Raw genomic sequence first — 13,304 nt, 5'->3', positions numbered from 1 at the left:
GTAATACCCGGTTTCCATGATTGATTCCGGTTTATGTTTGTATGCTTCTAAAGCTAGTGAAAAGCTTTGCTGTATTGTAGCACAAAGTATTAAATGCTCGTTTGTGTATTCTGTTGTTATCTTTCTCACATGTACAAACTCAACAAAAGAAATTGTACTTTATTTTCTTATATCATCTACAATGCTTTTGTACACTTTACTTAGCCGAGAACAACAGAAATCGAATAAAAAAAGTATAAATTTTGTAGACATGACACAGATCTTAACAAAGATTCATCAATTTATATATTGTTGACTTTTCCTGACTAAAAGTTTGATTATATAATTTTCTCTGGTTCAAAGACTTCACAAGTAAGATAAACACGAAACAAAAGGTACTTAATTACTTGCTTTGAGTGATTAGATAAAGGCAAACTTTTTTTTGAATTTTTTTTCAGAATCTTTGAAGACGATATATTAAAAGGCTATGATCGGAGTATGACAATAAGTCTTTAACCAGCAAAGATCATCACTTACGGTCACGGATATAAAATATATGCCTCGTTTCGACACTTTACAAACCATTTCTGATAGAGAAAACGAATTAACATAAGTTATGTGTTCAATATTATAACTATCATTTATTCATTTACTGTTTTTCAAAAAAAAATTAAATAGTTTTGGTGGACATTATGTCATTCATTAGATACGTATTTTCTATATAATGAATGCTTCTTTTTCTCTTTAATATTTACTTGAATGGCAAAATAATCATATGATCCAGTCAATAAAGTTTACATTTTTCCGGCAGATTCGTTTTCTGAATTTATTTGATACTAATGTTGAATGGTGAAAAATATTAACTAAATCAAATCGAGGAACAATAAATCTCTGACCATGACCATATAAATTATGGTAATGTCTAAACGTGAGAAAATAAAACAGAAAATTGGTTTATCATTAGCCATGTCTAATTTTTATTTCAACTTAGATATCTTCTAAGTTATAATGTTAATGCCCAACGTTTTTTAAGCTGTCACAAACAGCTTCAATTTCTGTTTTTGTCACTGAATATAATTGGTTATTAGGTACTCTCCCGCGGAAAACCGCGGACTGAACTTTTTTTTTTGATGAAAATGTATAATAATTTATTTTGTTATTATGTTATTTATAATGGTTTGTGATTAATAATTTGTTGCTTATATTATAATTTTTGTATTTTAAAAATGTTTATTGAAAACATGTCAATAAAACATTTGCATGTAATGAATAAAATTATTTAAACCTTTGTGAAATCTTTGATATAGTTGTAAAGTAAGTAAAAAGATATAACTAACGTGTAAAATAAATTTAACAAGAAAAGGTTGATTAGGCAAAAATTATTTGATTTAGGGTTTGCTTAAGTAGATTTCTCTACAGATTATTGGTGGTTGACTTTGTTATGCCATCAACTATTAATATTATATTATTTTAATTTCACCGATAATTTAACCAAACCGATAGCTACGTACTGATTCTTTGATTTTAACCTAACCGGATAATTTAATTTAACCATATATATACTTCTCTCTCTAAGTCAACCCTAATTTTTTATGTGATCTCTCTCTCTCCAAAATTTCTCTCTCAAAATTTTCAATATTGTTGCTCTCAAAAATTCAGCTACATATACCCACAAAATATTTAGTAGTTACAAAGATAAATATGAAAACTCCAATCTATCCTCTTTTTTCTCTCTTGTTTTTTGTTGAAGAAGTTATGCAAATGTGACTCTACGAATCTCCCTCCAGATCTTACCTTCATTCATATTCAAATCTAATCCCAAAGGTTTTGTTTTCATATCTACCTACCAAATCTAGGTTTTTAGTTTTATGTTGGTTGAATTTGGGTTCTACATGGTTTTCTTATTTGGATCTGAGAATTGTTATTGGGTAATCTGTTGGAAAAAGTTTAGTTCTTTCTTTTTCGAGTTTGATCTCAACTTTTATTTGGATTTTTATGATTTAATTGCTTGAAGTCAGATTTTTTACCAAAGCTTGTTCTTGTCTTTAATTTTACAGGCAGAGGAGAAGATTAAACAAGAAATGGTGGAGACCGAGAATTTTACAGCCGGAGGAGAAGATTAAACAGAAGATGGGGCGGTGGAGCAGTGACAGTGGAAGAGAATTACCCAGAATATGTTTGTAAATAATTGAGATTTTGATTTTTTTTATTTTTTTATTAATTTAATTATTATTATAAATTATTTTTGTATTTTTTAATTAAAAATTTGAGATTTGTAGTTTAAAGTACGGTTTCCCAGGAAGAAGTTTTCTAGATAAGTCTTCAGCATAATCATTACAAATATTAAATTGATTTGATTGATTTGCTGACGGTTCAGTTTCTCGTGCAGAAGTCTACCAGAGAAGTCGTCGACATAATAAAAAATATAATTTTTATAAAATTATGGCAGGTTTCTCTTCTANAAGTTCTTTTTATATTTTCAATTAAAGACTTTTTCAATTATACAGACTTCACACAGANGTTTAGTGTAACAACTAATAGTTAAGAATACCCTTCATTGTAGTGTTGGAGACTGAAATCATTCACAGTTGGGTAATTCTTAAAAAGTTTATATATCACTTCATTTCATACTTATAATTGTAGAATTCTATATTCTTAGAAGAAGTCTTTCGGATAAGTCTTCAGCATAATCATTACAAATATTAAATTGATTTGATTGATTTGGAGACGGTTCAGTTTCTCGTGCAGAGTCTACCAGAGAAGTCGTCGACATTTTTATAAAGTCAGATTTCTCTTCTAATTTGTCAAATTATCCAAAAACTGGAAAAAAAAATCATAGAAATTTATAATTTCAATAAGATTTAGTGTAACAACTAATAGCTAAGAATACCCTTAATTGTAGTGTTGGAGACTGAAATCATTCACAGTTGGGTAATTCTTAAAAAATTTATATATCACTTCATTTCATACTTATAATTGTAGAATTCTATATTCTTAGAAGAAGTCTTTCAGATAAGTCTTCAGCATAATCATTACAAATATTAAATTGATTTGATTGATTTGCAGATGGTTCAGTTTCCCATGCAGAAGTCTGCCAGAGAAGTCGTCGACATAATCATTACAAATAAACCGAAATTGGTTTTCTAAAACCAGGATTATTATAATTATTATAATTTGTACCATATCTCGCCGAACTCTGTATTCTTCAACCCCGCCGCTTCATCTTCGAACTAAAAAATCAAAAAAGTTCTTTTTATATTTTCAATTAAAGACTTTTTCAATTATACAGACTTCACACAGAACTCCCACACGTTGACTTCCAAAATAAGTCTAAGTTAATGACCTAACTGCCTAAGAAAACCAAAAACTTGATTTTTCCATATGTATAATATATTATCATTTCAAAAACATACAGAGGCAAATACATATCATATATCAAAGAATACAACAAGAAAATCTTTAAAATTATTCACCAATTTGCAATAAATTGGTTTTCAAATTATGAAGACTTCATGTTAATATCAACCTTGTAGACATAAACTAGCCTCTATGAAGATACTTCCCTTGAAGTCTATTTTGTGTGGTCTATGTTTGCAATTACAATTTAATAAAGCAGACACCGGATGAAGTCTACTAGGATAGTTGACTTCTTTTGTTATCTTCCTTTGTTAATTTTTTGGTCAGTTTTGCAATTAAAAACATAGAACAGAGTAGACTTCTTAGGAAGTTTCAACAAGTTAACTTCGATTACAGTCAACTCTGGTTATTTTTGCAATTGACCAAACCATTGACTTGGTAGTAGACTTCTAGCTGACAAGTAGACTTCATCTATCCGTCAACTAAAAAAAGTAAACTTCGTTGTGGTTAGTTTTGCAATTGACCAAGTTTGACTTTCGCCAAGTGGACTACGTACGAAGTCTCCAGGAATGTTGACTTCGTTTGCAATCTGCCGTGGTCATTTTTGGAGTTGACCAACATTTTAATTTTTTTAACTAGTAGACTTCTTTTGGAGTCAACTAATTAATTTTATATCAATAATATTAAATTCAATGTTTTTATATTTTGGTCAAATCCAAAAATAGCCACTATAGAAGTCTACTCTTTTATTATCGGAAGAAGACTTCGTCCGACAGTCATAACTAAAAAGTCAAGAATTTGATCAATTGCAAAAATACTCCTTAGTAGACTGCAAACGCAATATCCAACAGAAAGGTTATAATGCAGTCTCAACCATATTTTTTTGTTTTCAAATGAAATTAAGAAAACTGAAATTTCAGTCTATAGGCTCGAAACTCGATAAATTTTTAATTGCAAAATTGACCACATAGTAGACTTTACATGATATTATGACGGTTAGACTAACAAATGAAGTCTAATTTCGCAAAAAAAAACAAAGAAAATCACGAAATCTACCGGAAAATAACCTTATCGGTGGTTGTTTCGCAATGTCAAGCACCGAGGAAGAAACCCAACACCAATTTAATCACTATCCAAGAATCATGACATATAACAAGATGAATGCACTTTCAAATTTTCTTGGATTAAAATGGAGAGGAAATGGAAGAAAATGAAGTTCTCATAGCATTGGATGTTATTTAAGCTTACAAATTCAGGTTGTTGAAGCTTTAAGAGCTTCAAATTTGGTTGTTCATGGTTGTTGGAAAATTGATGGCGGTGACACAACCGTAAATAAAAGAAGAAGATGAGGATATGAATGTAATAAACATTTTCGCAAGAAATTCAAATAAATTAGAAATAATGACATTTTTGTGAATACAACGAATACATAAGGATTTAATTGGGAGAAAGTGGCAAATGTTGGAGAGAGAAAAAAAGATAGTCAGTTTTGCAGTTGACTCAAGTTAGGGGTCTAGTTTTGCAAGCGACTCTAACAGATTTTTTTTTTCTTTTCTAGAATTTATTTTGTTTGATGTTCCCCTATTTTCGTTTTTTTAATTAGAAATATTTATTTAATTGTAATTAAGTTTTTCTAATGACAATTAAATGTAATTTTTTACACATTTTAAGGTTGGTTTTATATTTGTACTTCCTAATTAATATAATACGATTACGGAGTAAAACAATAGGCTTTATTTGTACCTCAAATGTACAACAAAATATAAAATTACTGAAAAATAGCTGACTATTTACAACGCAATAATCTTAAGCTACATAAAAATATTATTTTCTAGTACCAATAAATTATTGTTTAGTAGATAAAAGCATTTTTCTAATTAAGCAAGATATCTTGGACATTGGTCAATAAATTAATTAAACAAATTGTTTCAAAAATATTTTGTCAATTTCCAACCTCCTACATTAAGGCAAAATTAAGACAAAGAAGAAGAAAAGATGAGGATAAAAAAAAAATGATCTGAAAAAAAGCTATTGTTTTTTATCAGAATAAGGAGCAATGCGCTAGTACAAATCATTATTTTTACCATTATTCTCACCATTCTCGATTAGAATCTTCACCAACTTGATCTATCACAAAACCAGATGATCATCAACAATAAGAAAAGCATATAGCAACCAATAAAATGTGTAAGTATAAACAACCTTACGAGAAAGAAATTTATCTAAATTAGAGAAAACAAAATATTTTCTTGACGAAAAAACTCATCTCTAAGTTCTTTGACGAGTAAGACTATATATTGGAACTATGACATTTGTATTCTGACAAGAATGTTCACAAGAAAAGCGACAAATGTCACACCTTGCATGATAACTGCATTGTGAGAGATATATAATTCAAACATAATATTTAAATAAGACAAATATAAAAAAAAAAATCTAAAGTAAACATCTTAATTACATAAGTCGAAACTAATTTAACAACAAATATATATATATTCGAATAGTTAATAAAAATATATGTTCCATTCATTGAAAAGCCGAAAAAAAACCATTAAGTGCATATATACTAATAGTTAAAATACGAATAACATAAAAAAAAATTTTAAAATAATCTAATTTACAGGTAAAAAATGAACATCTTTAATAGTGGTTGTGACATTCTTGAAAGAGTTAAAGAAAAAAATTAGACTCAAATTTTGATAATTAACCAATATTAATTCAACATATTAGAAGTAAAACAAATATGTATTTAGTTATCTATATCTTAAATATATAGAAGAATAATGATCCAAATTTTCATATAAATAGATGAAAAAAACCAGAAAAATATGTTTGACACAAAGATTTCTCTAATGGATTTGGTTTATTACTTGAGTTAATGGATTGAAAATAGAATTGTTGTTGAATCTTCTTTTCCTACTTTTTAGCGTAATATGATAACTACTAATAAGGTTGATGAATCATGTATTTATTCAAAATTTATATTTTGACTATCATACATATAAAAAATAGTATGTCAAAAAAATTATTTATAACAGTTTAATTTATTGGAACTGATAAATTAATAAATTTTTAACAGCTTAATTTTGTTCCAATGATGTAAAACAAAACACCAAATTAGTGGTGTCATATCTGAATCAAATAATATTTAATAAACTTTCGAGAGAAAATGTATTTTTGAATAAATGGCGTTTTGGAAATCTCCATATTAAAAAGAACATTTTAATCATAAAATCACTTTTACCTTTGCTATTTTTTTACCAAGCCTTAAAATGATTAAAATGATAAAATCTATCATAGTCGGTTCAATTGGTTAATTAGTGTATAATTTTTCATAACCACCACTGAGCAAAACCAACTAACCAACATTAAACCATGAAGCGAAAAGGGTAACTTTTTGCAAAATATCTGCGCACGACACGACATTACCTTTACACGAATCATAGGGTGCAAATAGTTATTTAAAATTGAAAAAATGGGTTGAACAAAATTGGGTTAAATAATATTCAATTTATTCATCTCCAAAATAGTGGTTGAACAAGTTGAATATTTTTGTTGTAGGATTAGTTTATTTTTTCAACTTTTTAAGTTGAACGAGCTGAATAATTTTTTCCAACATCTTCAACCTTTACAATGCAAATGGTGAAAATTGGTTGAATAATTTTTTTCAACTTATTCAATCTCTTCAACCTTGCAACCATTTGCACCCATATTCTTCCTTTTAAGACAACAGAGGCGAGTTTTTGAAAGAGTCAGACAGAACTCACGAGGAATCTATAAACACAGTCGAGTTTTGATCAAAGACACAGATCGATCATCGATGATGGGGCAAAATCATACAGGTGGAGAGATCGTTGGTCCAGGGCCATCACCTTTTGATGGCTTGCCGGAGGATTGCATCTCTAACATAATCTCTTTCACAAGTCCACGAGACGCGTGCGTCGCTGCGTCGGTTTCGAAAACCTTTGAATCGGCTGCTAACTCCGATAACGTATGGGAGAAGTTTCTTCCGCCGGATTATTCCTCTCTGATTCCTCCATCGCCAGTTTTTGCATCGAAGAAGGAGCTTTATCTCGCTCTCTGCCACAATCCTGTTCTAATCGAAGATGGCAGAAAGGTATATTTAATTTATATATTGTCAGATGTATCTAATTCTAAGCATAGGTTATAGAACTGTCTAGGGTTCAAATTGAACTTCATGTGTTGAATGATTGGGTTCTGTTAGGTAAATTATGGAAAAAGGATTTGATTGAAAACCTTATTTCATAATATTCTTGATACGATGGAACATTTTGGTGTAGATGTGAATTTCTAAATCTTTTTTTTTTTTTTAATTATCTTTTCCAAAAACCAAAGAGCTTTTGGTTAGAAAAAGCTAGTGGGAAAAGGTGTATCATGTTATCTTCAAAGGAACTTTGGATCACATGGGGAAGTAGTCCTCAGTATTGGCAATGGATTTCAATCCCTGAAGCTAGGTAACTCCCTTTTTTGCCCCTTTGATTGTACTAGTCCTCTCAGAATTGGCAATGATGAGATGATGATGATGATGATGATGTTAACACAATATATTGTTGTGATGTAGATTTGATAAAATAGCAGAGCTTCTTGATGTATGTTGGTTTGAGGTTCGTGGCAAGACAAGCACTCGTGTGCTATCTCCTGGAACTCGTTACTCGGCTTACATTGTCTTCAAGACAAAAGACGGATGTCCTCGATTAGGGCATTTGCCGGTAGAAGTTGGACTTGGTTTGGTGGGACAAGAAACTTCTAAAAGATTCATATATTTTGTTGGACCTCGGGCTCGTAGGGGAGAAAGAGAAACGGGAGATGTAACGAAACCGGAGGAAAGAGAGGATGGGTGGATGGAAGCTGAGCTAGGTGAATTCTTCAACGAAGCAAGTTGTGATGAAGTTGAGTTGAGTGTTATTGAGATCAAGTCACCGTATTGGAAACGAGGTTTGATCATTCAAGGAATCGAATTCCGCCCTGCAAATTAAAAAAAACCCCTTAAAAGTAAGAACCAAAGCCATTCCGGTTTATGTTTGTTTGCTTCACTTATATATCTAAGCAAGTGATGAAACACTTTGTTGTATTGTACCATGACTAACTTCTTAACGTTTTGGATTTGTAATGTGTGTGAACTTGGGTTTTTGATTATGTATGATATATATTTCATCACTCTCAAATGCATAAACTTCTATAGAGACTTGTCTTTATTTTTTCATCATTCTCAATGCTTTTGTATGCTTTGTTTACTTAGTAAGGAGGAGTAAGAGAAGTAACTTATCTTTTATTTTGGATTTTTATTCATGACACTTGGCTAGAAGTAATTTATCTTATTATTTCATCATTCTCAATGCATCATCACATGAAACAGTTTGTATTTTTATTATCTTCTTATCATCCAGTCATCCACAATGCTTTTACAGACTTAGCTAGAAATAGAATGACACATGAATAAAAACCTTACTTACATGAATCTTGATAAAGATTTTGGCTTTGGGGATTAATTCTAAACATATCTCTTCGTCATAAACTCGTTGAGTAATAAAGAAAGACTTCATAGGTAAGTTAAACACGTTACAAAGTCACTTGCTTTGCCTGATTTCATAAAGACCAAATCTTTTCTCAAAAAAAAAAAAAAAAACTTTTGAGATTCTATTATGAAGACGTTAACACTTACTTACAAGGGTGTTATCGTAAACTCATATTAAAATCTTAACCTCTAAGTCTTTCGCGAATCACGAGCCTACCGATATAAATATCCATTTCATTAACACGCTCACAACACATCATCACACCGTTTCATAAATATCCACTTCGCAGATTCCTAAATTCAGATTCCTAAAAGAACACTATGGAGCAAATTCACGGCGGAGGAGGAGGAGGGAGTAGTAGTAGCCGGAGCGAAGAGATCGCTGTGACGACACGATTCGATACATTGCCGGAAGATTGTATCTCGATGGTGATTTCACACACTAGTCCACGAGATGCTTGCGTTGTGGCTTCGGTTTCGAAAACTGTGAAATCGGCGGCTCAGTCTGATTTGGTTTGGGAGGTGTTTCTTCCGACGGAGCACTCGTCACTTGTTGTTCCTCGATCGGCGAATCATTTGTCGAAAAAAGAGATCTTTTTATCTCTCGCTGATGATTCTGTTTTGATTGAAGATGGCAAAAAGGTAACGAATTTGAATCCGATTCGGGAATTTGGAATCAGGGTTTTGCTTTGTTTCCTTTGAATTTTATGATTCTGTTGTCTAAATGTCTGATTTTGTTTGTTTTTGGGGATAAAAATCAGAGCTTTTGGTTGGACAAAGCTAGTGGGAAGAAGTGTTATATGTTATCAGCTATGGATTTGAAGATCATTTGGGGAGATTCTTCTGCTTATTGGCAATGGATTACAGTTCCTGAATCTAAGTAAAAAGTTCTTATCTTTTTGTTTTCCTCTGTTTTTGAAATTGTGCTATTGCAAAGTTTGTTTACTTAGATTTGAATTTTTCAGGTTTGAGAAAGTGGCTGAGTTGCGTAATGTGTGTTGGTTTGAGGTTCGTGGGAAGATAAGGTGTGGAATGTTATCGAAAGGGACACATTACTCGGTTTACGTAGTGTTCAAGAGGGCATATAATAGATCATACGGGTTTGATTCTGTACCTGTGGAAGCTGGAGTTGGTTTTGTGGGCAAAGAAGCTACCAAGAGATCAGTGTTTCTTGAATCCGGCGGGGCGGAGGATTCAAGCAGCGATTTTGTTGGTTACTCGGGGATTTCGTACGCGATGGTTTCTAGAGCGTTTAGAATGAGGCGGCCGTGGATGCGGGGGGCTTGGAGAGAACATGAAGAAGAGGAAGAAGAAGAAGATGAAGGAGTGAGGAAGAGTGATAGGAGGAATGTGGAGGAGCCGAAGGAGAGAGGAGATGGATGGAGTGAAGTGGAGCTTGGGAAGTTTTACATCAGCGATGGAGGTTGTGATGAAGACAGTGATGAGATTGAGATTAGTATGATGGAGACTGAGAATGGACATTGGAAGAGTGGTTTGATTATTCAGGGATTTGAGTTAAGGCCTGAAAGAAGAAACTGATTTGATCTAAGAACTTTGTGTCTTTTAAATGTCTCTTTGAGTGTCTGGAGTTCTTGATTTGAGAATTGTCTCTCTTGTGAATTAACATCTGAATAGCAACAAGTAAGATGGTTCATAATTCTTATGTCTCCCATATTTTTGAGTCTTCATTCTACACTTCAAAGCTCAATATATACAACTCTTTTTTTTAAGTCTTATGATAGCTGCAACATGTGTCCACGATTCACACATTCGCCACGAGATAGACCTTTGTTTCCGCTCTGTTCTGCTCTGCGTCGCACTGGTTATTATTTTTGTAGTTCACAATTTCAAATTTTCTTAAATTTTGCCAAAACACATTCTTTAACTGATGTACACATTATATGTGACAAAATGTTCATATAAACTTTAACAGAAGCACGCACTATATGTATTCGTGGCTAGTTTAACGGATTTGGTTGCATATTTAAATTTAAGTATCATAATTTTATAAAAAGTATCATCAATAAACAAAACTCATATAAATCAATCACCAGTTTTACTTTCCAATCTACCAAAATTCATTACAGTTTCTGAAACTCCTAGATTCATTATAATTCTGAAACTTGTAATCTAGCAATCTCTTAACCACTATCTTCACACTTCAAGATCAGGCCTGAAAAAGATATAGTTCGGTGAAGCTAACTGATCTCAAAAGCAAAACCCAAAAATACTTTCTGTGATGTGAAGAATATAAAACCCAAAAGCAAGTAAATGTGGGTTCATAAAAATCTAATCTAACTTCGAAGGCCTTTAAGAAAGACACAAAATTATTTATTCATAAAAAAAATAAAAAAAAAAAGAAACAACATTATGGGCTTTGATTCTCAATCTTGGGTTTTTTGTTATTAGAAGACTCTGGAATTGTGACAAAGCAAGAGTGATGTTCATATAAACTTTTAATTATTTGAAATGATATTTACATTCTTATCCAAAAATAATAATAATAATAATAATGAGTTCAGTAATATGGTTAACCAAGGTTTTCTATGATATTTTAAATACTTTTCAAACTCATTATATTTGTAATATGATATCAAAATCAGCTATAAATAAATTATTAAACCACTTAAGTCAAATTTCGGAAAGAAAAGAAAAAACATTATTGCAGAATGGAAGACTAACGATTATATGGAAGCCATTAAGAGCCACATGGAATTGAAGATTATTTGTAGATGTTGAATAGTCGATGTCACATGCTTTGACTGTCTCCTTCATTAATATAGATATCGACCTTAATATTTTATTATTAACATGGAATCGTATCTTAACTTTCTACGTAAAACAATATTTAATCTCTTTATGAAAAGATCATGCACACACTAGGAAAACTATATAAGTGTTTTCTTATATGGTAAACCAACTTTGAATGTAGGCTAATTAGTTTATTATGCAATATAGTCTTTTATGTCTGTGTTCATTCCACCATTCACCTACATTGCCTTCAATTACTTATAAATCAAGTAAAACACCAAAGAAAGTTGTGTAAACAGCCTATTTTTCTTTAAGAAATAAGTCATGGCAAAAAATCCAAGACTTTTTGGTTTTGTTTTATCAAAATGACAAGCTATATATTTTTTTTTCTTTGTAGAATGCAATGAAAATCAAGCTATTATTTTATAAATATAAACTAAATCATAACATAACGTACAAATAACTATGAGAGAATCTTTCAAACTAACAAGTGTTACTTTCTTTTCTCGATTCTATCAAATTAATTAGTGACAGATTCTAATGACAAAAATTGTGTTAGCTTTACACGTAAAAGCAGCACAAACGCATCCTTAATTTGTCGCTATTAAAAGAAAAAATCTATTAACGACAAAATACAATCTTTGAACAATAAAATTAATGTTGTTATTATGCAATATAGTCTTTTATGTCTATGTTTATTCCACCATTCATCTACATTGCCCTCAATTACTTATAAATCAAGTAAAACATGAAAGAAAGTTGTGTAAACAACCTATTTTTCTTTAAGCAATAAATCATGGCAGAAATTGTGAGACTTTTTGGTTTTGTTTTGTCTTCTTTTTCTTTTTCTTTTCAAACAATCAAACGAAATTCAAGCTATTAGTTTCTACATATAAAATAAATAGTAACATATATATAACTAAAAGAGAATCCATTTTTTCACGCTGACAGACGTAAGTTTCTTTTCTCCATTCTTTCAAATTAATTAGTGACAGATTCTAAGGACAAAAAATTTAGTTAACGGTACACATAAATGTAGCAGTAACGCTTCCTAAATTTGTCGCTATTAAAAGAAAAAGTCTATCAACGACAAAATATCATCTTTGAACAATGAAATTGATGCTTTTAATGACCAATTCTTGAAATGTATGAATTGTGTATAAAATATGTTATTACATTTTTTTGCATAATAGTCGCTATAATATTTGAACGATGAAATTGATGTTGTTAGTGACTCTTTTTAAAATACATATGAAACTTTGAATAAAAATATTTGAACAATGTTGTTATTAACCATTTAAAAATATATATATATATATATATATCCAAAATTTATGTATAAAATTAATATATATATATATATATATATTTTTGCACAATGGCGTTTGATTTTTAATCTTTACAATTCACACACAATATAATTAATAAACTATTGCATAATGATATACTACTAAAAAAAATCACAAAACTATTCCTCGGTCATACTAAATTGATATCACTCATATATGGCCGGGGTAAAAATCTTTATTGGAAATATAACGTATTGACTCGGACATGAAATGGTGCATGTATGTTAACATAATCAGTGTGCTAGAGTGAGAAGTAAGAGGTCGATAAAACTCCTTAACCAACAAATAACAACAATTAGGTCGATAACTTTCCTCTTTGGAGTATATCATGT

General features: G+C 30.7%; 2 protein-coding genes across 2 annotated transcripts; both read left to right on the top strand.

The window, feature by feature from the left end:
* LOC104779568 (F-box protein At2g02240) lies at positions 7,002 to 8,538 on the top strand. Its single transcript, XM_010503933.2, has 3 exons — positions 7,002 to 7,453; positions 7,693 to 7,811; positions 7,919 to 8,538. The coding sequence occupies exons 1-3, from the start codon at positions 7,157 to 7,159 to the stop codon at positions 8,331 to 8,333; spliced, it is 831 nt and encodes a 276-aa protein (XP_010502235.1). The 5' UTR covers positions 7,002 to 7,156; the 3' UTR covers positions 8,334 to 8,538.
* Positions 9,128 to 10,606, top strand: LOC104779567 (F-box protein PP2-B1-like). The gene is made up of 3 exons (XM_010503932.2): positions 9,128 to 9,514; positions 9,634 to 9,752; positions 9,838 to 10,606. Exons 1-3 carry the CDS (start codon positions 9,194 to 9,196, stop codon positions 10,409 to 10,411), a joined length of 1,014 nt encoding a protein of 337 aa, XP_010502234.1. The 5' UTR covers positions 9,128 to 9,193; the 3' UTR covers positions 10,412 to 10,606.

This window comes from Camelina sativa, chromosome 4 (assembly GCF_000633955.1).
Source record: "Camelina sativa cultivar DH55 chromosome 4, Cs, whole genome shotgun sequence".
NCBI classification, from domain to species: domain Eukaryota; kingdom Viridiplantae; phylum Streptophyta; class Magnoliopsida; order Brassicales; family Brassicaceae; genus Camelina; species Camelina sativa.
The sequence above is the reverse complement of the archived record's forward strand: the minus strand, read 5'-3'. Positions and strand labels throughout refer to the sequence as shown.

What these genes read in the sequence shown, in the direction of transcription:
- LOC104779568 (XM_010503933.2), top strand. Translation starts at nt 7,157, where the DNA reads ATGATGGGGCAAAATCATACAGGTGGAGAGATCGTTGGTCCAGGGCCA. An exon ending in TAATCGAAGATGGCAGAAAG is followed by an intron (nt 7,454 to 7,692) that starts GTATATTTAATT and finishes CAAAAACCAAAG; the next exon opens with AGCTTTTGGTTAGAAAAAGC. An exon ending in ATTTCAATCCCTGAAGCTAG is followed by an intron (nt 7,812 to 7,918) that starts GTAACTCCCTTT and finishes GTTGTGATGTAG; the next exon opens with ATTTGATAAAATAGCAGAGC.
- LOC104779567 (XM_010503932.2), top strand. Translation starts at nt 9,194, where the DNA reads ATGGAGCAAATTCACGGCGGAGGAGGAGGAGGGAGTAGTAGTAGCCGG. An exon ending in TGATTGAAGATGGCAAAAAG is followed by an intron (nt 9,515 to 9,633) that starts GTAACGAATTTG and finishes GATAAAAATCAG; the next exon opens with AGCTTTTGGTTGGACAAAGC. An exon ending in ATTACAGTTCCTGAATCTAA is followed by an intron (nt 9,753 to 9,837) that starts GTAAAAAGTTCT and finishes TGAATTTTTCAG; the next exon opens with GTTTGAGAAAGTGGCTGAGT.